Here is a 24,939-nt window from a genome sequence, read left to right as displayed (position 1 = left end):
GTGAAACATCTCTCTCCTTCTCCCTCTCTCTAATCAGGATTGTGGAGGAAGAAATGGCCTTCATGAATGCAAAATAATGAACAGAAGATTGTGAGAGAGGAATACTTGATTTGTATTCTTCTCAATATCAATTGAGCTGCATTCATTTCCAGGACAGATGCAGGAAATTATGAATCTCTAAATCACAAAGAAGCTCATGTTCTTTAGCAAAACATTTGCTGCTTACTAAATGCTTCTGAACTTAGATCAGGGAATCCGAAGGCACAGTTGCCACAAGAGTTCTTGATACGGAAATGGAGGACCGTAATAAAAGTAACAGGAAAGAGTTGGTAATGCCCCCTGGTGGTGCTATGGGGGAACAACTGCACACAAAAAAAAACACACACACAAAACGAAAAAAAAAAAAACATTAAGGGAGTGTTTTTTTGCTAACTGCTAAGCAAAATGAGAAAGAACACACACTGGTCTAATTATCTATATTGGAACTTATATCTGAACTATGTATTGTGTTAGGACTACTGAACATAAACACTTAGGGTGTGTGTGCATATCTCAACAACTGGTCAGTGTTGTGCCATGAAGCGGGTAGGGGTGAGAGTTGGTTAGAGTTCTCTGGCAAAAATGATCTTATCTGTGTGTATCTAACCATCCACCATTTGTCTTTTATAAACAACAATTTTCACTCTTAAGACCCTTCTTCACCTTAACCTTTCATTTTGTAGATTTCTTACACTGGGTGACTTAAAAGAGGCTTAGGAGACTTAAAAGAAGCAAAACAGTTGCTTGTTTGCATTTTTTTTTAATATACAAGCAAATTAAATCATCCATTCTAAAGTGCTGTTTCAAATACCTTCTTATTCAAATGATTGTTGGCTGTAATCAGAAAGAATTTATATAATATTTCCCTTGTGGTATCACAACACATCATATCACACACACACACACACACACAAAATCCTACTCATACTCAGATTGTGCTTCTTAATATTTAAATAAATGTACCATACTTTCCATGAGCTTGTGTCATTCTCAGTTTGCCCAAATAAACAAAAGTAAGCAGCCACTTCCCTTATGCTTCATTGCAATTATGACTGCAAAAGGAGAAATGTCACACGTGGCAAGACGTGTCACACTTTGGTATATTAGTGTGCATTTCAACTCCCTCTGAGCCATCATTAAAGACATAGCTGCTGTCCATAAACCTGCCTTTGCAATGTTACTCTGCCTGAGAATCTTGGCATTTACCACATGTGAACACACAAGCACGCACAAAAGGTGTTCTGCATCGTCAAGAGCAACAATATTCCATGGCACTACATAAATTAGAATTCCTCCAAGGCCCCCATTAAAGAGGTTCAGATCTAGCTTGCACACAGACGCAGCATAGAACACACTTTTATTCACTCGGCTTGGTAAGAAAACCATATTTTGTCCTTACAACATTCTTTAAGCTGTTCCACTATGGCAACCATCGTGGACTTGTTTGAAATGGTAGTTAATGGCAAGTATTCATCTTTCACCATACACAAAATATCCTCACAGATTAAATAAATACCATCCATCCATCCATCCATCCATCCACAATGACCCACATCATTCAGACTCAGTATAACAAGAGGAAGAAATGAACCTGATTTACATTTAAAAGGAAAGAAAGAAAGAAAAGAAAAGAAAATGCAAATAAAATAATTTTCCGCAACGTTCAAACAATAGCTTGGAATAAAACAAGTGCCAAGGTGAAAATGTTTCATACCACAGAAAATTAGCTTGCTGAACTATGGTTTTACTGGTTCTCAGGTGATTTAAAATACACTGTGCTATATTCTATGCGTTCAAAAAGACATAATGGGGGAAAGAAAATGACACTTTTGAAAATGTGCTCAACCTGATGATTAGAAAAACAATTAAAAAATAATTTCTGCCATCATGTCAACCAATTCATAACCTTAAAATGAAATAAACAAACTTCAAAGGCAATTTAGAATATTTGACTGATATTTCAAGAAAATTAGATATCTGCTCTGATCTTTCAGCATAAACAAGCTAAGTTATAAAAGTAGGGGTCTAAAGTAGGGGTTGAAATAAATACTCATTAAAATAAGAAAACCTAGCTAAGAAGGTACATTAACCCCATGTGCTTAACTCATTGCATTTAAGGCAAAAGGTCAGAAAGCTTGTTACCCACAAAACAAATGAAGTGGCATGAATCGTCAGAACCAAAACAGATTCTACACTGAGCTGGCAAAAAGCACAAAAGCACAAGGAAACAAACAAACCAACAAAACCAACCATTTGCAAGGAAAGCATTCAATTTGGCAGTAATGCACCCGTTCCCTCATCAAAGTAAAACTCTTAAGGGGACACCTCCCACGATGCCGTGTTCTGTCCCAAACAGCAGCGTGTAAAGTGGTCTCATGGTGTCCATCAGTCACAAAGGTTGTCATGGTGATCAGTGTTTATCCCCACTGTAGTCCCAAATGATAGCTAGCGCTTGCACACACTGGTAAACAAATATTACCGGATCCTTGTAAACAGGTTTAAAACCGATATAGATTCCTAGAGAGAAGGGGGGGGGGTAAATATATAGCTGCAGAAATTGTAATAATTCATTTTAGTTTTGAGTTGTGCAAAGACACGTACAAATTAAAATGTTCTTTACCCAATGTACTTTAACTGTAAAATTAATACTTTAAAAGGTCAGCAGTAATTTGTCAAATTTGTCTGAAGTAGATGACAGTGATTGAAACCGTAAAACCGTTTTTTAAGAGGTAAATGTGAGGAGGGAAGTCTCTGGCTAGCATCACTATCTGTGAGGTGCTATGTATCTAACATTACTCTAGCTCTGAGGGTGTGTGTGGCTGACATTACTCTAGCTCTGAGGGTGTGTGTGGCTGACATTACTCTAGCTCTGAGGGTGTGTGTGGCTGACATTACTCTAGCTCTGAGGGTGTGTGTGGCTGACATTACTCTAGCTCTGAGGGTGTGTGTGGCTGACATTACTCTAGCTCTGAGGGTGTGTGTATCTGACATTACTCTAGCTCTGAGGGTGTGTGTGGCTGACATTACTCTAGCTCTGAGGGTGTGTGTATCTGACATTACTCTAGCTCTGAGGGTGTGTGTGGCTGACATTACTCTAGCTCTGAGGGTGTGTGTGGCTGACATTACTCTAGCTCTGAGGGTGTGTGTGGCTGACATTACTCTAGCTCTGAGGGTGTGTGTGGCTGACATTACTCTAGCTCTGAGGGTGTGTGTGGCTGACATTACTCTAGCTCTGAGGGTGTGTGCGGCTGACATTACTCTAGCTCTGAGGGTGTGTGCGGCTGACATTACTCTAGCTCTGAGGGTGTGTGCGGCTGACATTACTCTAGCTCTGAGGGTGTGTGTGGCTGACATTACTCTAGCTCTGAGGGTGTGTGTGGCTGACATTACTCTAGCTCTGAGGGTGTGTGTGGCTGACATTACTCTAGCTCTGAGGGTGTGTGTGGCTGACATTACTCTAGCTCTGAGGGTGTGTGTGGCTGACATTACTCTAGCTCTGAGGGTGTGTGTGGCTGACATTACTCTAGCTCTGAGGGTGTGTGTGGCTGACATTACTCTAGCTCTGAGGGTGTGTGTATCTGACATTACTCTAGCTCTGAGGGTGTGTGTATCTGACATTACTCTAGCTCTGAGGGTGTGTGTGGCTGACATTACTCTAGCTCTGAGGGTGTGTGTGGCTGACATTACTCTAGCTCTGAGGGTGTGTGTGGCTGACATTACTCTAGCTCTGAGGGTGTGTGTGGCTGACATTACTCTAGCTCTGAGGGTGTGTGTGGCTGACATTACTCTAGCTCTGAGGGTGTGTGTGGCTGACATTACTCTAGCTCTGAGGGTGTGTGCGGCTGACATTACTCTAGCTCTGAGGGTGTGTGCGGCTGACATTACTCTAGCTCTGAGGGTGTGTGCGGCTGACATTACTCTAGCTCTGAGGGTGTGTGTATCTAACATTACTCTAGCTCTGAGGGTGTGTGTGGCTGACATTACTCTAGCTCTGAGGGTGTGTGTGGCTGACATTACTCTAGCTCTGAGGGTGTGTGTATCTGACATTACTCTAGCTCTGAGGGTGTGTGTGGCTGACATTACTGTAGCTCCGAGGGTGTGTGTGGCTGACATTACTCTAGCTCCGAGGGTGTGTGTGGCTGACATTAGTCTAGCTCCGTGGGTGTGTGTGGCTGACATTACTCTAGCTCTGAGGGTGTGTGTGGCTGACATTACTCTAGCTCCGAGGGTGTGTGTGGCTGACATTAGTCTAGCTCCGTGGGTGTGTGTGGCTGACATTACTCTAGCTCCGAGGGTGTGTGTGGCTGACATTACTCTAGCTCTGAGGGTGTGTGTGGCTGACATTACTCTAGCTCTGAGGGTGTGTGTGGCTGACATTACTCTAGCTCTGAGGGTGTGTGTGGCTGACATTACTCTAGCTCTGAGGGTGTGTGTGGCTGACATTACTCTAGCTCTGAGGGTGTGTGTGGCTGACATTACTCTAGCTCTGAGGGTGTGTGTGGCTGACATTACTCTAGCTCTGAGGGTGTGTGTGGCTGACATTACTCTAGCTCTGAGGGTGTGTGTGGCTGACATTACTCTAGCTCTGAGGGTGTGTGTATCTAACATTACTCTAGCTCTGAGGGTGTGTGTGGCTGACATTACTCTAGCTCTGAGGGTGTGTGTGGCTGACATTACTCTAGCTCTGAGGGTGTGTGTGGCTGACATTACTCTAGCTCTGAGGGTGTGTGTGGCTGACATTACTCTAGCTCTGAGGGTGTGTGTGGCTGACATTACTCTAGCTCTGAGGGTGTGTGTGGCTGACATTACTCTAGCTCTGAGGGTGTGTGTGGCTGACATTACTCTAGCTCTGAGGGTGTGTGTGGCTGACATTACTCTAGCTCTGAGGGTGTGTGTGGCTGACATTACTCTAGCTCTGAGGGTGTGTGTGGCTGACATTACTCTAGCTCTGAGGGTGTGTGTGGCTGACATTACTCTAGCTCTGAGGGTGTGTGTGGCTGACATTACTCTAGCTCTGAGGGTGTGTGTGGCTGACGTTCTGCTAGCTCCGTGGGTGTGTGTGGCTGACATTAGTCTAGCTCTGAGGGTGTGTGTGGCTGACGTTCTGCTAGCTCCGTGGGTGTGTGTGGCTGACATTAGTCTAGCTCTGAGGGTGTGTGTGGCTGACGTTCTGCTAGCTCCGTGGGTGTGTGTGGCTGACATTAGTCTAGCTCTGAGGGTGTGTGTGGCTGACGTTCTGCTAGCTCCGTGGGTGTGTGTGGCTGACATTAGTCTAGCTCCGAGAGTGTGTGTGGCTGACGTTCTGCTAGCTCCGAGGTTATGTAGTTATGCAAGTAGCTAGCTAAATGTTACCTTGGTGGATCTGGTTTTGCTAAAGACGTTCCAGAAGCGCAGCGTCTCGTCTCCTGCTCCCGTCACAATAGCCTCACCGTCAGGTGACATGGCCTATGGAAAACCAGGTCACAACACTTCAGCACTTTATAATAGCAAAATAACTACACTACCAGCCACTCTTCAAGGAACAGGAATGGAGGCGTTTGTTTATTTTACTACATCCAAAAATTATTTCTCAAAGGCTTAAGATCCTAATATAAGATAGAGTGCAGTTCTACTAAACATGCAGGTGTTCTTTACCAGGTACAGGACTCTGTAGGAATGTCCTGTAAGCTTGGCAACCTGGGTGAGCGAAGGATACTTCCACACCAGGATCTGATTCTGAGAGTAACCGTGGGTGCTGACCTGCATGCACGTTCGCGTTCACACACACACACACGCACACATACACAGTTATACACGTCATAGCGCATCGTATTAACCCGGCAGTCCTTACACTAGAAGTCAGTGTAAAGACCGCTGCTATTACATGTCCTAGGCATCCATTAGATTTGGATTAATATCCCACCCCCTCCTAACCCACCCCTAGTCCGGAGCCCGTGGGGAGCAGCGTACCAGTTCGTTGGTGTGCTTGGACCAGGCCAGGTTGCAGACCTGCGAGCCTGTGTCTGTGCACTGCAGCGGCTGCCCCGTGAGCGTGTTCCAGAAACGGATGCAGCGGTCGGCCGTCCCCCCGCCCGACGCCAGCAGGCCGTGCTGGTGGGGCGACCAGGCGATGGCCTTCACCGCCGCCAGGTGCTCCGTGTACTGCTGCATGGGCAGCACGCTCGAGTGGTTCCACACCAGCAGCTAAGAGGGAGGCGCGGAATACGAAATGGTTAGGACGATGGTGGGATGGGTGTTGTGAACATTTGGGCTACGCGTGGAGATCTTTCGTGCTCAGCAGAAACCCAGAGAAGGCAGGACCAGCTGTGCCTTGGCTCGCAGCTGTAGCGTACAGGGCCGGGGCTACCTTATTGTCATTGCCACCGGACGCGAGGAGCTGGTGGTCGGTGCTCCACTTCAGGCCGCACACCTCCTGCCGGTGGCCCTGGAGCCGGCGCTCGGCCTGGAGAGGCGGGGCGCGGATGTCCCGCTGCAGGATGAGCCTGTCCCTGCTGCCTGACGACAGCTGGTCCACATTCCAGGCCAGTGCGCCTGACGGGAGGAAGAGGAGCTGCAGAGGACTAACATGACTCCGTATATACCAGAAACTCTCGGTACCTGTACGGGTACACGCGCAGCCGGGCCAGAGCCGGCACCACGGCCAGCGACCCGAGAGCCGCAAGCAGTTCTGCGCTCACCCACTCGCGCCGTGTGGCCTTCCAGCACGGAAAGCTTCTTCCCGGCGGCTGCATCCCAAATCTGCACGAAGCCCTTATGTGTGCCCACCGCCACCAAATTCCCCTGTGACGCAAGCAGAGAGGGGCATTAGGACCCAGTGGTTACCACCGCAGAGTAAGCCCTTCCCTGCGCTTTACTTTCTTTGCAGGGTGTCAAGTCGCGTCACACCACAGAAACACCTGACGGCTACAGCACCCAAAGAGGAAACCGACAGACAAGCTTGCTTACTCTTTCTGACCAGCCCACAGATGTCACAGAATCGCCCTCTACTGACAAGTCGCACAACCGTGTCACCTGCGGATAGAGAGGTTATTAACGTCACGGTTACTAAGCACGGCCTCCCACTCCTCCCACACTCTCACCGAGCCCCACCTGGCTCGTGCAGGCACTCCACAGGTACACGCAGGTGCCTAGGCCGACGCTGAGCACGTTCAGGGAGGACCAGTCCACCAGGTTGAGGTAAAAGTCATCCTGCAGCTCGGGGGCATCCAGCACCTTAAAGGGGATCTTCGAGATCTTGCGCATGGGTTTCCGTGGTGATCGCAGCAGCTTCTGACTAGGCGGGTACAAAAAGTACAAGAGCGCAAACTGCTGAAAGCTTGTTAAGTGAAGACCTTGCCACAGACAAAAATGTGAAGATTTTTCACAAGCTGAGTGACTAGCATTTAGAAGTTTACTACTGGCAAACTTTCACTGAACCCTCAATGCCTCAATTTTCACAAATTTTTTTTTAAAGCTAACTAAAAAAAAAAGTGAATCTATTAACACAATTAATTTTAACTTTGTCTTAATTATTGAATTGCATAATGATTTAACTTGCCACCCACCCCTCTTTTGTTTGCACTTTAATGAGGCTCTATTCCAGGCATCTAATCACTAGGGACCCGACAAGCAGAAGTCTCACTGGCACTAAAGCTCAGTTGACACCAACACCCACCCACCCCCCCCTTACCCCGCCCGTCTCGTACAACTGTTACCTCTGCAGGTCAAGGGGAAGCCACCAAGCAGAAGGCAAGAAATCATCGCTTCATCTGGCCAACGCTCAATCACCTGTTTATTAAGAGGTCAGGAAGAAGGGCAGGGGTTCTACCTGTTGCTGCTGACAGGTGAGAGTGAGTATGGGGAGACGTTGTTGCCGTCATCTGGGAGCGACCGCTTGGCACTTAGAGAATACTGCACACATGCATACACACACGGAGACAATCCTCAGGAATGTACCTCATACGGTTGTCTATTTTGCTATTATTAGAGAACTGACCAGTTCAGATAACTGGGAGAGAAAAGCCATCTCCAGATCTGAAACCGTCCTGCTCATATTCCTACAGACCAACCAACGAAGACAGCGACGGCGATTCGGTCGGCCAGACTGAAACGCCGTAGCTCGGTAGCCCTCACCACCGCAGCAGCTGTTGTGCGGGGACCTGTGCTAACACTTCGCCTGGGGCGACGCCCACCCAGGGCCTCAGCACCTTCCGTTGTAAAACTCCGCCCGTCGCGTTTGAGTGGGCGGCAGAATCACGACCTCAGCCAGCTCCGCTCCGCCCTGCGTCCTCCCCACCCCTCCCCTCCGCGACGCGGCGACTCACGCTGAACAGGCTCCTCTTCTCGGGCGTGGAGGGCAGCAGGCGCCGGTCCTCCGTTTGAGGGTCCTGCACCTTCTCGATGCCCGCACCCAGGAGCTCATTCTTCAGCAGGGCGCAGTACGCCAGGCCGTCTGCTGAAGGCCGTGCGGGGTGGAGAGAGGAGCAACACCGAGTCAGGAGGAAGCGCGTACAAAGAAAGAAAAGAAAAGGGGGCGAACGATGGAAAGTATGGGAAAGGAAAGAACGGCCCAGAAGGGGTGAGGCAAACAGCAGGCAGGAACGGAGAGAGGCAGAGACAGATCAACAAACAGAAGGACAAGAAGGGGTGAGCAAGTGCACTGGAGACAAACTAGAGCCCGGTTTCCATAGAAACCAGGCTACCATAAGGGAGGCCTTGCCTGAGTGTTTTGAGAGAAGAACAGGTTTGGATTAAACAGGTTGCTCTGTACTCATGTGTGTGTGTGTGCTATTTTTTATTTATATATATATATATATATATATATATATATATATATATATATATATATATATATATATATAAAAATGAGAGCTAGAGAGAGCGAGAGAGAGAGAGATATTAAAAATTGCAGTTAGGTACACAGAGTTTCCAGAGAAACAGGATGTAGTAATGGAGATGATTAAATGGATGATCCGGATGCTACGCCAGAGAGCTGGTACTTTGGTTCAGTGGTCAGTGCTAACATTTACCTCCTGTCAGACCTGGGTTCCCAGGTACATTGGCTGAGATATTATTTTATATATATATATATATATATATATATATATATATATATATATATATATATATATATGTATGTGTGTATATATATATATATATATATATATATATATATATATATATATATATATATATATATATATATATCCCTTCTTTCTTTTTTTAAATGTTCATGTGATGGAGCGCAGTCCCTGATAGCATATTTAGGTTTATACCAGAGCACAAACACCAAGACTAAAGCACTACTGTGTGTACCAACCTGTATCACCAGTGCAGAAAAAGAAGCTGCGAGTAGGTAAATACAAGACAGACAGAATAAGCACCAAACGAGATTGAAGGGTTACCTTTGCTGCTGTCTGATGTGCCGTCTTTTGTTTTCTTGTTTTGATTGTGTGACTTTTCATTCTCCTTAGACCAACAACAAAAAAAATTAAAAAACTGCATCAATGGATGAAAAGGCTTATTTGATTCCCTCCGTTTTCCCCCGGCCGAACCGTAGGCCCTTTAAGGAGCTGTGTGGAAGAAAGCTGGAGCTGAGGGCCCTACGTTTATGCGGTGGAAGTTGACGCTCCAATTGGCTCCGGCACGCGAAGGGATGAATCGATCTCCGTGTTTACTCGGCGAGGACAGGGGCGAGTTTGTTGGCGTCAGCGCGCGTACAACCTCCGTCACTTTCTAAAGGAAAGAAGATGGGGAAGAAAAAATAAAGCTCTAGGCCAGGCCAGTGCTGGTGTAGCCCTGCACCCAACAGTTGAACACTCTCTCCGAACACACCAGAAACACATCAGCCATATAACACTCTGCCTTTACAATGATTTCTGGGCTGAAACAAGATGTATGAAATGGTCCCTTCCAACAATAAACAGTTTGGAATCATTTTCCTCTTTATATATCACTAAAAGCCTTGATTTGATCAAACACCACCCTCACCAGCTCTGTAACCCAGGTGGTGAAAGCGACAGGTTAATGATCAGCCAATGAAAACTGTGCTTGCAACTATGTGTGTGACTGCATCAAAGCCATCAAGGTGCAGTGCATACTCACAATGGGGCTGGCGTTGTCATTCTGGATATTGATTTGTCGGAGGAGCCGCCTCTCATAATCCTGGTCCATGGCTGTGAGAGTTTGGAAGAGAAATGACCATGTTAAAATGCCGACTGTCATCATTCACCAAGATACTTGGTACCTTTATCGGCACTTTAACAAATACACGTGCATCTAAACATATGTGTTAGCCTATTGGCAATACACTGGCACGCTTGTGCCAGTTCATGTCAGACTACTGACGCTTTATGGTGGTCTTCAACAAATTCTCGCGTTCTTGGAAATCCACTAGAGCACTAGATTCAAGAAGGGCAGAGATTTCTGACTCACAATTTCACAAATACCCTCAATACAGCTGACATTCTGCGGTTTTGCCTCATGGTGATTGTTTTATTCCAGATTTATCAGGGTGGAAGTACAGAATCAAAACAAACAAACCAACCAAATAATAATAACAACAGTGTCATTGTCTAATTAGCTAACTACAGACTGTGCTGCATATTGGTGAGAAAGCAAAGAATTAACCCCATAACAAAAAGTAACAAATAACTACATTAATTGTAATGCAGTTAATGGCTGCTTTGGCAGTATTGGTCATGCTTAAGGCCTTCTTAGTCAACTCTTACAGACCCAATCAGTGTTCTCACAATCAGTTCTCATGTCTGGCAGTTTTATTTACCATAGCTAGTGCTTTTAACAGTTCTGAAAGTGGGCAGCAGACAATGACATTTTTTTTTTATTTAAAGTCAGGCTGCCTGTATATTTAAAGGAGCTGTAATACTGTCATAAAAGTATCAAACCATATTTATGAATAGATTTTTAAATAATTCGCTAAAGTACAGCTCACATGAGATGAAGAATCAGATCTCTTTGCAGTCCCTGAATTAACCAGGTTCTGATTCATAGAGCAGGTCCCCACATGGAGTCGGGCATGTTTAAAATATATACAGAATCTGATACATCCATGTCACTAGGTGTCAGTATTAATGGCTGATTCAAACCGCGAAGAATCACTGAGAAAAAATGTCTTATTGCTCCTTTAAGGGAGGATAAGTTCTTTAACTAATGCAGCATCGTTAACCTCTATAATAAAGGGAAGGAAAAACAACTTTCCTGCACGCATTTTCCCCTAAAAGTTTACGTACTAACATTTGCTCTTAATGTTTTTACATACGACGTAAGAAAGATAGCTACAAAAGTCATGTTTTAACGGGCGACAAATCAGAGCTACTGTCGGCTACGAGAAACCCCAGCCTTCTGAAGACAAACATATCTTGTCATTTTTCCAATGAAGAGTGGTTTTAAATAGCCACAAAACGTACATAAAGGTACATACGTTATCATATCCAGAAGCATAGCATTAGTTTCCATACCTGGCCTAGCTCCGTTAGCTAGCCACAACAGAGGCTACAAACGGGTTAAATGCAGATATGCTAACCTAGCTAGATACTAGTTTCCTGTCCAACTAACTAACTAGCCATTTAAACATTGAATCGTTAGCGAGCCCTGAATGTCTGATGTCCCCGAATGTCGTTTCTCCTCCAAAATAGAGCTGACACACATAACTTGCTAAACAGCTGTTAGTGGACAGAAGGCTATAATACTCAACTATCGCTGGCGAGATTAGCTTCACTGACACAACTCCATGGAAAGATAAAGGGAAACATCATATCTGTCAATGCTCACTTTAGCTATCCTTAACCGATACCTAAAAATGCAAGCGCTAGCTATAATACTAAGTGTTTTATGCAGTTTACGTTAACTTACATCATTATGGCCGGCTAGCTTAGCGTAGCTAACTAAACACAGCAAAGCGGCTGGCTGGCCAATGCAGTACTCAGTGCCATTGAAAAGTGGTAGGCAAAGTCAGTCACTAACCAAATCTTCGCGTTACGTTAGATGTCAAAGTAACCGATCAGTTATCTAGAGTACATACCACGGTCAGTTTAAGTGTCTTATGTGACCCCGTTTTGGGCAGATTGAAAGTGAGACCGCTATTTGATTGTTGATCTCCCAAGCGCAGAGCGACATGGGTAAATGTATGAGGTCGACGTTTAGAAAATGCAGCCGTGTTTCTATGGTAACAGCAAATGACAGCCACGTATAAGCAGAGTGGAGTAGTATTTTTAATCAGATTAAGTTGATGTACAAAAATATATCGGAATGTTGAAAATATAATAATTACGTCTAGTTGTACAGTATTTGGTGAAACGCTAAAGTGTTGAAATAGAAAAATAGTATAAACTCTGTGTTTTTGCGAATTATGTTTAGAACCAAAATTGGCTAGTGACTTTCCATTCTGAGATTTTTAATTGATTCTTTATTTGTAACCATGTGTCACAGGGTAGCCACAAACAAAATGAGTATTCAGGGGTATGTTACTGCATATATGCCCTACTGATTCAGTCTCGATTAGCCTACATTGAAAATATAATATGGTGTGCACACACACAGCTAAAGAGAGGTCTGTTCTCCAGTTTTAATTAAGGCTTATTTGATTCTATTTTAAGTTTGTCTGACCAAATAATGTTTTGGGTCTCACCGAGCACACTGATTACCTCTGGACTAAGCAGGCAGATTGTAAATTTCTAATGGATTGGTGGACCATATTCAATTTTATTTACATGACATCTTTTAAAACAGGTTTGCAGAGTGCTCTAAATGGTAAAGATAAAATACAATAAAATTTGTATTGAATAAAAGAACAAAAACAGGAAAATAAAAGATCAATAAAAGTGCATAAAAAGGGTGTTTTACAGTAAAATCTAAAATGATAAAGTAATACAATAAATCATATTTGAATGTTATACTGAATAAGTGCATATTGAAATGTTAACAATGTTGAGACTTAAACCATTAAACTCAGACATTCAGGAATTGAATTCAAGAGCCTGGGGCCATAACTAAAAGTAGACTCCACCCTCTGGCTGGGTTTCTACAATGTCCAGATTAAAGTTAGAAGAGCTGAGAGGTTGAACAGGACTTCTTAACCTTATCACTAAGGTTGAAGGGGTCAAGACCATGGAAGTGTTTGAAGACTAATAAAAGGATCTGAAAATGAGCTCTGAGATGAATAACCCTGCTAAGAACCCTGCTAAGTTATGCATTGTATACAAGTTCTTTGGTGCCCTTTGAGGTTTGGTGACCGTGACCCGTCCACCAGTGGTAGGCCAGAGAAAAGACGAGGTCGTAATGCACTCATTGGGAGTACTGGATTCTGCTCACTGCAGTGTATTCTGGACAAAAAAAAAACAAAAAAAACCCAACTTTTTTTTCCACCAAAGAGATTTATCTTGAGTCATTTTCCCAGAAGAGTACTAATATGATCTTTTCTTTGTGTGTACTCTTCCATGTTGCTGTAATGTTCAGAATTTAGTGGTCTTTGTGACAGTGTCTTATCTGGTGATTTTAACAGTAACTGAGGCAAAGTTTTTCCACACTAAAAACACTGGAAAAGGTCTTATACTCTCAGGATTTGATGTGTGATGTTAAAAAATGTCCTGGGTCCAAGAAAACTCTAGTCAGATTTTCTTCCCCTGTGCATCTAATCCTTTGACCATTTTCTTCTATGGCTTTTATCATAGGTGGAATGGTTAAGATGTTAGGGGAAAGTTTCATTTTAGAGGGGAAATTGCTATAACTCACAAAATTATGCTGTCCTCCAAATTCCATTACCTGTGTTTTTTAATTAAATCACACAAAGAATACGGTTCACATTCATTTCAAATGTCCACTTGCTCTGTAGCACTGAAAGGAATGCTTTAATGGTTTCTTTTATTATGCTGTCCACAATGGACTGAGTCTGTAAGTTTTGGGTCAATTTTCAGATTAAATTAGATATGTTCTCTAATTTACATGTTTGCACATTTGGCTTCGTGTAGCACCAGTGTTAGCCATAAAAATGGAAAAATCCACATTTAGAAATTCAGAAATATTTTTTTCCGTGTCATGTTCATATGCTCAAATGGTTTAAAGTAACAGTGGCACAATGAAACTCGGTTGATAAAAATGAATGGATGGTAAAGGATGGTTGAGGGTTATAGCAAATAAGGATATAGTGAGTGGTGTTTTAGTCACTTTGACAAAATGAGAATGTATCATCCTTTATTTAGGAAACAAAAAGGAAAGACATTATAAAGACATTATTTCATAGACGACGATGGCACTCCAGCATCTGTTTAGCGCACTGCGTCCCGTTTTAATTTGACGCTCTTATTTTGTCTACACAGTGTGATAGGAAAAATATCATCTATTTAATTTAAAATCCGTAACGTTATCCTAGACGTCCAAGAAAGACAATTAGGCCACGTTTGATAAATTACGATCCAGCAATTTTCCAGCTAATGTGCCGTAGGTGGCGACAGCAGTGTACGGGCTTGACCGCTGTTTGCCAACGAAGAAGAAACGCTAACGTCCCACCTAGTTACGATAGCTAACCTAGCTTAGCTAATATAATTTGTCCATCTATCTAGGTTTAACGTGTAAGCTACAATTAAAGCTATGAACACTACGTTACCCTGTTTAGACAAACGTGTGACTAAGGTTAACGTGTAACTAAGGTTTCGGTAATTGCCAAATTGAGATAAAGTCCTCGAAATGGAAAGCGACGAAAAACTGCGGTCTCTCATGTTTACACTTACTTACATGCTAATGAAACGACGGAGGGATTTGAACAACGCAGACATTCAGAGGCGAAATGAAGTGCAACGGCGAATCAGACACAGACAGTACTTTCTACAGAGACAAAGAAGAATGCTTATGGTAGCTAATTAGACCGTGTGTCCATCTTCATCGTTATTAAAGTTTAGCTATGTTAATTGTGTATCCCCGATATCTTAAAGCTGGTATCGTCAATGTGGTACACTGAGTAGAGATAACTATGATAGCTAAGCTAGATATATGAATAGCTAGGAACTTTGCCTATAAAATTATATAACTATCGTAAATTGCAGTTTTGGAATTTTTTTTTACAGGACATCTTGTAGCTATACTTCTCTCTTGGTATTGTCTTTGCTGTGAAATGTCCATATATAATGTAATAATGTAATGTAACATAATGTAATTTGTACCAAAGTAGAACATCAGCTTTATTTATTTTTTTATTTTTACTCTAGATGCTTATTGCTCAAAGCACCCGATCTGTCAGCGTTGCACGAACTCGTGCCTGGACCAACACAGAGAGCACTGATTGGTGGGAGCGGGTGGTTATGACAGAATTCCAGCCCTCTGATTGGCTGGAGCGCTTCCGCATGAGCCGAGAGACCTTCTTCCTCCTGTGCGGGAAGCTGAAGCCCCGCCTCGCACGACAGGATACCTGCCTGCGGCCAGCCTTGCCCCTGGAGAAGCGGGTCGCCGTGGCGCTTTGGCGGCTGGCATCAAACGTGGAGTACCGCACCATCAGCACTCTGTTCGGCGTGGGCCGCTCCACCGTGTGCAAGTGTGTGCGCGAGGTCTGCCACGCCATTGCGGTCATGCTCCGCCCGCTCTACCTCCGCACGCCCAGCGAGCAGGAGCTGGAAGATGCCGCGCGTCTATTCGGGACCCGCTGGGGCTTCCCACACTGCGTCGGCGCCCTCGGCAGCCTGCACGTGCCCATCATTGCCCCCACCAGCAACGCCGACAACTACTGGAACAGCCGTGGCTGGTTGTCAGTCATCACGCAGGGTGCTGTCAATGGCCTCGGCCAGTTCTGGGACGTGTGCACGGGCTTCCCAGGTAGCACCGAGCACTCGGCCATCTTGCAGAACTCCACGCTGTGGGCAACAGGGTGCGAGGGAGGCCTCTCGCCCCACAACCCACCTCAGAGCTTCATGGGCAGGCCATTGGGGTATCTGATGCTGGGGGATGCCGGGTATCCTCTCCAGCCCTGGCTCCTGAAGGGCTACCCCGAGTCGGAGGGCCTGTCACCCGGGCAGCGGGCGTTCAATCACCGCTTGGAGAGGGCGCGCAGCGTGGTGGACGACGCCTTCCTGAGGCTGCGGGCACGCTGGCAATGCCTGCTGAAGAGGAATGACTGTCACATGGACGTGGTGCCTACCATGATCCTGGCGTGCTGTGTCCTCCACAACGTGTGCGAGGTGCACGGGGACACGTTCGTGGAGGAGTGGGTGGAGGCCGTCAAACAGGAGGAAAACCCCCAGCCGGCTGACGAGGTGCCTGCCTCAGCCGATGACCCCAGTGGGGAGGTGGTGCGAGTGCTTTACTGTGAATACTTCCTGCAGCAGGAGACTCAGAGGAACCAGCAGGAACAGCAGAACAGAGAGTAACTGTTCCCAGTGTACTACCACAGTGTTGCAGAAGAGCAAAAACTCAATGGTTGAAGCTTATTGAGCAAAGAGAAATTGTAGGACAGAAGTGATTCAAAGCCTGTGTCAGATGGAGATGAACTGTAAAGCGAGTTTAATGAATTTTGGTATATCGTTATGCTTTCCGGTGACTTTTGGTTTTTCTTCAAATGGTTCTTAAAAAAGTTTATGTTAAAGGTGTTTGTCTTATAAAGCAATGTTTCCTCAAAGTTCTAAAAATGTATTTTTATATCTTCTAAACTGTAAAATTCCCAATATCCTATATTGTATTTTTTAAATTCAGCATGTTAATATCAAAAATATAAAACATTGACCTTATGTATAGAATATTTCTTGTAGACTAAGCAGAAACTCTCAGAAGCTGGAAATCCGCTGCGAATGCATTTGCGCACACATTTTTAAACACTTTAGTGTGTGGTGAATGTGGAGGTCGGGGTTCTGTGTTCCTTGCTGATCAAAAGGAAATGCACTAGAGCCTGAGCAGACAAACTCTGAATCAAAATCTTTTACTTGACAACATGTGATATCTAGTTTAGCTAACTTTGGTGGGCTTGAAAAAAGCTCTGCAAATCTCATCAATCAAGACAAGTGAAAAAGTAGTTACCAATATTGTCATGCGATAGTCACATAACTGTTGGCATAAACCCCCCTAGCTACCTGTTAAAGTTATGACAGAGCTAGGAGGATTACCTGTCTGAAGGGAAGGAAGCTGACACAGTGCGAGTGAGGCATGTTCTCACACACACACACACACACAACCACACAGTCCACTGGCATCTGTGTTCCCATTCCAAGCGTGTAGATCACCACAGACAGTGGGCAGCCAAAAATGATCCACCCTCTTATGTTCTGCATGGTCACAGTGAACATCACCATGAGCGTGGTCTTCTGGACCTTACTCCTAGCCAACTCCTTTTTCAAATACGACAAGGACGACGACGAGAAGTCGTCCAAGGCTTCCATCAGTCCCACTAAGGAGAGCATAGATGAAGAAGCTTGAGGAGAGCGCTTCTAGTTTTTAACAGCTTTCACTCCCTTTCTCTTTATCACCCAGATGTTTTTTCTCCTTACTTATTGTGATGACTTTGTTGAGTCTATAGAGCCTTTAAGTTGGTTTTTTTTTTTATGACTAGAATTAATTTTAATCTCAAACAATATGTATTAATCTTTGAGGCTTCTGGACCCAAATGCAGGTAATCAGTAATGTATCTTATTTTTCCTGTGATTCAAACCTGTAAGTTGTCTAGGTATAATATACTAGCTACCTTTGTTACCACTGAACATGGAATATGTTATTTTTATATTTTAAGACATTTTCTTAAAATGTCTAGAACACGTTAATGTGTACGCCAGTGTTTATTTTAGTTGCATTATGCTGTGTAATTTGCCTTGGAAAAGGCTTCAGTTTCAGTAACCTGACAGCTGGCAGTCATCTTTTACAAAACAAGCACATGTAAAATTTATAGTCTGTGTTAATAGTGTTAATTGTACATGTCTTTTTTCAATTTTTGTTTGTAAGGGGATTGTTAGGGCTGTTTTACATCATATATTTTGTATGTTTTTTATGAAAGACTGTCTATGTTCATAGATTATCTAGCCTACAGCTGTTATTAAAACAAAGATAGTGACATATATGTTGAAAAATGTTAGACTTTTGTGCTAAACAACGAGTTATTGTTTATATATTAATTTTTAGAACCACTATTTTAAGTGTATCCCTTACAAACAAAATTGAAAAAACATTTTTTCATACCTTACATGTCAAACTGTATTTCACATGTTTTTTTAGTAAGGGAAGGTCACGTTGAGGATTTATGGGTGATTATCCCATTAAAGTCCCATGCCGTCATAATCCCTAACAGACTACAATTTCAAAAATGGTTATTTTCAAGGCTTTCCCATGTTTTCTTGGTGACCCCTTGATGTGTACATTGCAAAATTACCCGTGCCATATAAAAATGCATGCATGTGCTTGCATACATCTTTTATTTTCATAACAGCAAGGCCTTAATAAGTGTTTCCCAGCCCAATTCCCCAGACTGTACACATTTTGTGCTGTAACCTAGCTTCTAGTACATGTGTACCAGGTGTTTAGTGTTTTACTGGCTTAGTTCACACAGGAGCATGTCTGGAGCTTCTGGTGTGTCCTGAGGACTTAAGCAACACTGTCCTTAAGCATATATAGAGTAAGCACAGCAGGAAATAAGAAAACTTGGTGCAGTTCTCGGTGTCATTGTAGAAGTCCAACATAGGGAGCAGCTACCAGAGGTGAGAAAAAAATGGTTTTGGTACAAAATTGTTACAAGCCCTTATGCAACAGAGTTTAAGGTTCAGGATATGCTGGGAGTATGAACATAACTTCATCCTACATCACTAGTGTTCAAAGAGGTGTTCAACGAGACTTGGTGGCTAGCGTTGTGCCCCTGCCTAGCAGACATGTTGCTTCCATCCATGGATTAAGGTTGTATCCATTAACCCTCTGATAGCTGTCCTGGAGTGGACCTAGATTATGATCGAAATACTGAGAGTGAATGAAGACCTTAAAGACTCACCATGTACAACCAAGCAGCTTGTAATTACAATATGGGGTGCTTTCAAAATTGCCCTGTGCTTTCTGGTCAAGAAACCCTTAGCATTGTCATGCTGTACCCCTTGGTGGTCTTCCTCCGGCTAATAGTTTGCACAAAGAAATGATTAAAAAAAGTTTTCATAATGCCGTCTCAGTCTGCACAGCCAAATTGGAATTCATGATTCATTATGTCAGTCCAGCTCAACATTCGTCGCAATTTTGCGCTGCTAGGAAGGAAAACAGGACAACAGAAGTGATGGAGGATTCAGGTATTCTGCTCCAGTAAAGTAGTGGCCGTGATCCACAGAGACCCATCGTTATCATCTTGGCCCTCTTTCATCTCCTCGTCATCATGATGATCTGTTTTTGAATTTGCAGCCAGCCTCCACGGCCGATCAGCGTGAGACTTATCTTTAGGCTGGTGGTTGTTACTGTAGACTCCATTTCGGTTGTACACCTCTGGATGTTTTTTTGCACATGTGGGTCAGTTTAGGAGCCTGATCCTTTCAGACTAATGTCGGATATAGATCACATTAAAAAGATATTGTGAACAGCCCAACAACAACAACAACAAATCGGATTTGCGCCGCTTTTACCTGCTGTGTGAACGTGGCCTCTGTCTCTTTCTATCTAGGGTCCATGGTCCTACAGTGATAGTGGAGTATGAAGGACAAAGCTCTGAAGGACGAAAGGGATGATGACAATAATGATGAACAGAGTGACGAGTGGAGCAGTGCACACTTAACAGGAGGCCCAGGGAGGTCCAAGTATCTCCAACCCCACGTCTCCAACAATGTTCTCCAGTCAGCAGAGTGGCTCTTGTGCTTTTACAGGTGGAATATCATACTACAAAATATTATTTTGCTATGAGCTAAACAAAATTAAACCCAAACATCATCCATCTTTCTTTGTTTTTTATTTCCCATATTACTAAATTTGTAGTACAAGAAATGGTGTAATTTCGTAGGTCAGTGGCATATTGTTTTGATATTATTGGAGTACCGAAATTGGAAAGTTAATTGTGAACCTCACTACTATGGGAAAGAAAGAATGATATCAGCCAGCAAAGTGCTGGATCTGTTTGAGAAGCAGAGATAGTCTGTGGACGATCTACACAAATAAATGATAAGCTTCAGCTACACAATACTTTCATTTGGAATTACCAGCATGTTCGTGTAAATCTATTGTTTTCTACAGTATACAAAGGCAGAATTACATGATAAACTCATTCCATGTTCCTCATTTGTATGTAATAGTCAGAATTCTTTCATTTTATTCTAGTAGTCAGAAAGACTTAGACCTTTAGGTCTAACTTTCTCTGTAACAGGTGGCTAGCTAAGCCTCATATTAAAGAAATATGCTGACTCATCATGCCTTGTCTAAATCATCTCCTTATCCTAATTCCCAGAGTAGGTATGTGAAGCTTAGTGTCGAGGTAAGCAGGCCAGGGGTCATTTAGCTTTCATATATTTCAAGGTTTAATTGTTGTATAAGATCTGCTTAAATGCCATCATCTAGTGAAGTGCACAACATATCTGACTCACTTTCAATGTTGTACAAGGACAAAAATGTAAATTACAAATACTTGAAAAAATAGAAAACTCACTATCATAATAGACTTTGAATATTACGCCTCTCTGAAAATATACTTTTGGGGTTTTCACTATCATAATAGACTTAACTTTGAATATTACACCTCTCTGAAAATATACTTTTGGGGTTTTCACTATCATAATAGACTTAACTTTGAATATTACGCCTCTCTGAAAATATACTTTTGGGGTTTTCACTATCATAATAGACTTAACTTTGAATATTACGCCTCTCTGAAAATATACTTTTGGGGTTTTCACTATCATAATAGACTTAACTTTGAATATTGCGCCTCTCTAAAAATATACTTTTGGGGTTTTCACTATCATAATAGACTTAACTTTGAATATTGCGCCTCTCTGAAAATATACTTTTGGGGTTTTAACTATCATAATAGACTTAACTTTGAATATTGTGCCTCTCTGAAAATATACTTTTGGGGTTTTCACTATCATAATAGACTTAACTTTGAATATTGCACCTCTCTAAAAATATACTTTTGGGGTTTTCACTATCATAATAGACTTAACTTTGAATATTACACCTCTCTGAAAATATACTTTTGGGGTTTTCACTATCATAATAGACTTAACTTTGAATATTGCGCCTCTCTAAAAATATACTTTTGGGGTTTTCACTATCATAATAGACTTAACTTTGAATATTGCGCCTCTCTGAAAATATACTTTTGGGGTTTTAACTATCATAATAGACTTAACTTTGAATATTGTGCCTCTCTGAAAATATACTTTTGGGGTTTTCACTATCATAATAGACTTAACTTTGAATATTGCACCTCTCTGAAAATATACTTTTGGGGTTTTCACTATCATAATAGACTTAACTTTGAATATTACACCTCTCTGAAAATATACTTTTGGGGTTTTCACTATCATAATAGACTTAACTTTGAATATTACGCCTCTCTGAAAATATACTTTTGGGGTTTTCACTATCATAATAGACTTAACTTTGAATATTACACCTCTCTGAAAATATACTTTTGGGGTTTTCACTATCATAATAGACTTAACTTTGAATATTACACCTCTCTGAAAATATACTTTTGGGGTTTTCACTATCATAATAGACTTAACTTTGAATATTGCGCCTCTCTAAAAATATACTTTTGGGGTTTTCACTATCATAATAGACTTAACTTTGAATATTGCGCCTCTCTGAAAATATACTTTCGGGGTTTTAACTATCATAATAGACTTAACTTTGAATATTGCGCCTCTCTGAAAATATACTTTTGGGGTTTTCACTATCATAATAGACTTAACTTTGAATATTGCACCTCTCTAAAAATATACTTTTGGGGTTTTCACTATCATAATAGACTTAACTTTGAATATTACACCTCTCTGAAAATATACTTTTGGGGTTTTCACTATCATAATAGACTTAACTTTGAATATTGCGCCTCTCTAAAAATATACTTTTGGGGTTTTCACTATCATAATAGACTTAACTTTGAATATTGCGCCTCTCTGAAAATATACTTTTGGGGTTTTAACTATCATAATAGACTTAACTTTGAATATTGTGCCTCTCTGAAAATATACTTTTGGGGTTTTCACTATCATAATAGACTTAACTTTGAATATTGCACCTCTCTAAAAATATACTTTTGGGGTTTTCACTATCATAATAGACTTAACTTTGAATATTACACCTCTCTGAAAATATACTTTTGGGGTTTTCACTATCATAATAGACTTAACTTTGAATATTATGCCTCTCTGAAAATATACTTTTGGGGTTTTCACTATCATAATAGACTTAACTTTGAATATTACACCTCTCTGAAAATATACTTTTGGGGTTTTCACTATCATAATAGACTTAACTTTGAATATTACGCCTCTCTGAAAATATACTTTTGGGGTTTTCACTATCATAATAGACTTAACTTTGAATATTACACCTCTCTGAAAATATACTTTTGGGGTTTTCACTATCATAATAGACTTAACTTTGAATATTACACCTCTCTGAAAATATACTTTTGGGGTTTTGGGAAATGTACCACTTAGTTGAAGCTACGGTTTTAGCATTGGTGTCAGTGTCAGGTTGAATTCAACCCCAGTGTGAGATACCAATTCCAGTCGGAACCAGATGATTAGAAATGTCAACCAAACATTGCATTAAAGTTAACCGTGAGACGCTGTATCATGTACTTGGTGCGGCGGCCCTGTGGTTGTGTTCAGGCGATACCCTACCACCACCAGCAGCAACCAAGCCACGCCCACCGAAGAATAGTACGTTTGACCTTGACAGCCTCAGCCAATAGCAACAGAGGATGACATTACAATCCGAATACACGGAGAGTTAAGCGATTCTGGACTTGTCAAAATTAAAAAAAAAGTTAGAAGGCGGATGAAGAGGTACTGTGGAAGCGAATGAGGTGCTTTTCCTGCAAGGATGCCAGATACTTTATAACTGGATTATTTATTTACTTCCTAAGGTATGTGTTGTATTACACTGTCATTGCTTATTACTACACATGGACAAATGAATATAAATAATTACTAAGAAAGTGTTTTATACTTTTTTTTAATCCCATTTACTGTGAAACATGTTCTCTTGCCAGTGATTTAATATGCTGTTTCCCGACCCCCTTTTTGAACATTCGCATACAATACTTAGTATGTGAAAACGATCTAATGCACCACACCGTCTCTGCCAGCAGGTGTCACTCTGTAGTCCACGTCACTCTACGCGGTCGCATGCCATGGCTGGTCCCCGCGAGCCCTCGGGTCGCAAGCCTCCAGGCCAAGACGAGGTGTTCTTTAAGACCTATGTCCCGCCAGCACGAGATGCCATCCACCTGCCCATCCATGCGCTGTACATGCTCCTCGCCACTGTCGTCATAGTCATGACCCTCTACGCCATCATCGGTCATCTCATCAAAGATCTGATCCATGACTTAGCAGGTAATGTTGGCTTATTCGCTCAAATGCAGTTTTGGTCCAAGTTTTCAATAGAGTATTGTACAGAAGCGAATGATAAAATAATCTGTCGTGACAGGACTGCAGGACTACTTTCTAGTGGTTACACACTGACAGCCTGGAATTTCTTTGGGAGGTGCGAAAGAACCCAGAGTACCAGCAGCAGAGACAGCAGTGCAAAAAGAATGCAGATGTTAATCTTTAGCAAGCAATATCTTGAATATAGGCAATAAACCTAATATTTCTGTCACAAGCAATATGTTTATGTAGGCTTATACAGGGACTGTATAAGTGGCAAATTCAGCTGCAGAAATAAATGCTTAAATAGAATAAAATTACCTTGCCCCCTCAACACACACACACACACACACACACACACACACACACACGATGCACCCAACCCCTGGCCACCCAACCTTTGCTCCACCCACTTCCCTCTATCCCATCAGACTGGCTGTTTGGAGAGCAGCTGGAAGAATCGCAGATTAACCTCCTGGAGACACGGGATAAATTCATGGCTGACTGGTATCCGGAGACAAACCCTGATCTGGAGGAGCTGGCTCGCGCAGAGCAGATCAAAGTAGTCATGGAGGGTAACTGTACCCCGGCTATCTGGGTGAACCCAGACGAGGTCGAGCCCCACCCCGGCCGCACCGGGCCACGGGTGGCTTTCGGCAAAAGCACATAAGTCCTTTACTGGCTCCGTGCTGTTACATTCTTTATGTGAATATTATTTTTTCTTCCATCCTTATATTTTCCTTATTCTTGCATTCTGTATTATGTGCTGTATATTCTGTATATTTTATAAAAAGAATACTTTTGAATTAGGTTATGTACTCAGGTAACTTTTTTTGTACTTTCTAAAGCACAGGTACATGCATAAATTTACTTTACTGCCTAAATCTGGTAAGGTGGGAATGTCTTTGTTTTTGTTATAACAATTAGTTGTAAAGCACCCTTTATTATTGTCGTTATTAGATATAAAGCACCTGCTGGAATTGCCACGTACTAGTGCCACCTAGAAGCCATATAAGGAATCCAGCAGTAGTAGTGATAAGTTAAAAATTGAAATTTGAAAGTTGAAATTTGTATTCAGTAAATTGATAGGCCTTCTTAATTCACTAGTCTAGGAAGTAGCCAATGCTTTCATTAATTAACACATAACCTATAGCTACAATTCATTAGCATATCATATTAGCATAACAGTTTGTAAATTGCATCGGCACCTTTTGGTTAATTTCTAAAATTAATAAGTGATTAAATACATACATAATCAAGCAATACTTTGCGTGTCCTTTTTCTAAAACAAAATGCCTTCTCTCTTTACATGCCATATTGTTTCACGTGCTGCTTTTATATCTCTGTGTATCTCACTGGTCTCTCAGTGTCTCAGGCC

The 24,939-nt window shown here is 42.3% G+C and overlaps 3 protein-coding genes and 1 long non-coding RNA gene across 11 annotated transcripts in view; 3 read left to right on the top strand and 1 right to left on the bottom strand.

Annotated features, from left to right (window-relative positions):
• The window catches only part of LOC118241684 (uncharacterized), a 28,786-nt gene extending 18,832 nt beyond the window's left edge, over window positions 1-9,954 (top strand). The window contains exons 2-4 of one of the 2 annotated variants that reach the window (XR_014125771.1): window positions 7,742-7,862; window positions 8,082-8,664; window positions 9,492-9,954. This is a non-coding gene — a long non-coding RNA (uncharacterized LOC118241684). The remainder of the gene's footprint in view (window positions 1-7,741; window positions 7,863-8,081; window positions 8,665-9,491) is intronic. The other variant, XR_014125770.1, reaches the window with a different exon arrangement.
• On the bottom strand, window positions 829-12,155 carry LOC113588424 (fizzy-related protein homolog). Of its 7 annotated transcripts, none has more exons than XM_035528074.2 (14): window positions 12,059-12,155; window positions 10,123-10,193; window positions 9,625-9,753; window positions 9,423-9,486; window positions 8,343-8,473; window positions 7,847-7,929; window positions 7,129-7,312; window positions 6,985-7,050; window positions 6,717-6,819; window positions 6,386-6,570; window positions 5,989-6,222; window positions 5,674-5,778; window positions 5,392-5,484; window positions 829-2,556 (listed from the first exon to the last, which is right to left on the bottom strand). In XM_035528074.2, the coding sequence occupies exons 2-14, from the start codon at window positions 10,189-10,191 to the stop codon at window positions 2,515-2,517; spliced, it is 1,488 nt and encodes a 495-aa protein (XP_035383967.1). In that variant the 5' UTR covers window positions 10,192-10,193; window positions 12,059-12,155; the 3' UTR covers window positions 829-2,514. The 7 variants fall into 7 exon arrangements, with proteins under 7 accessions (XP_035383967.1, XP_081578634.1, XP_035383968.1 ...); XM_081722508.1 differs by having other exon boundaries at window positions 829-2,500; XM_035528075.2 differs by having other exon boundaries at window positions 8,343-8,470.
• A 2,345-nt stretch (window positions 12,156-14,500) lies between these two features.
• On the top strand, window positions 14,501-20,365 carry LOC113592097 (uncharacterized). Its single transcript, XM_027032850.3, has 3 exons — window positions 14,501-14,883; window positions 15,237-17,620; window positions 19,631-20,365. The coding sequence occupies exons 1-2, from the start codon at window positions 14,719-14,721 to the stop codon at window positions 16,386-16,388; spliced, it is 1,317 nt and encodes a 438-aa protein (XP_026888651.2). The 5' UTR covers window positions 14,501-14,718; the 3' UTR covers window positions 16,389-17,620; window positions 19,631-20,365.
• Window positions 20,366-22,908: 2,543 nt separating this feature from the next.
• On the top strand, window positions 22,909-24,873 carry LOC118241690 (uncharacterized). Its single transcript, XM_035528103.2, has 3 exons — window positions 22,909-23,059; window positions 23,285-23,528; window positions 23,993-24,873. The coding sequence occupies exons 2-3, from the start codon at window positions 23,327-23,329 to the stop codon at window positions 24,229-24,231; spliced, it is 441 nt and encodes a 146-aa protein (XP_035383996.1). The 5' UTR covers window positions 22,909-23,059; window positions 23,285-23,326; the 3' UTR covers window positions 24,232-24,873.
• The last annotated feature ends 66 nt before the right edge of the window (window positions 24,874-24,939 follow it).

The sequence above is a fragment of the Electrophorus electricus genome, chromosome 11 (genome assembly GCF_041902795.1).
Source record: "Electrophorus electricus isolate QZ-2024a chromosome 11, ASM4190279v1, whole genome shotgun sequence".
NCBI lineage: Eukaryota > Metazoa > Chordata > Actinopteri > Gymnotiformes > Gymnotidae > Electrophorus > Electrophorus electricus.
The sequence above is the reverse complement of the archived record's forward strand: the minus strand, read 5'-3'. Positions and strand labels throughout refer to the sequence as shown.

Coding starts and splice junctions, on each gene's coding strand:
- LOC113588424 (XM_081722508.1), bottom strand. CDS start 10,191: ATGGACCAGGATTATGAGAGGCGGCTCCTCCGACAAATCAATATCCAG. Junction 9,754..10,122: donor ATGACAACGCCAGCCCCATT/GTGAGTATGCAC, acceptor TCTTTCCTTTAG/AAAGTGACGGAGGTTGTACG. Junction 5,485..5,673: donor CCTACAGAGTCCTGTACCTG/GTAAAGAACACC, acceptor GGTTTTCCATAG/GCCATGTCACCTGACGGTGA.
- LOC113592097 (XM_027032850.3), top strand. CDS start 14,719: ATGGAAAGCGACGAAAAACTGCGGTCTCTCATGTTTACACTTACTTAC. Junction 14,884..15,236: donor GACAAAGAAGAATGCTTATG/GTAGCTAATTAG, acceptor TTTTTACTCTAG/ATGCTTATTGCTCAAAGCAC.
- LOC118241690 (XM_035528103.2), top strand. CDS start 23,327: ATGGCTGGTCCCCGCGAGCCCTCGGGTCGCAAGCCTCCAGGCCAAGAC. Junction 23,529..23,992: donor TCTGATCCATGACTTAGCAG/GTAATGTTGGCT, acceptor CTATCCCATCAG/ACTGGCTGTTTGGAGAGCAG.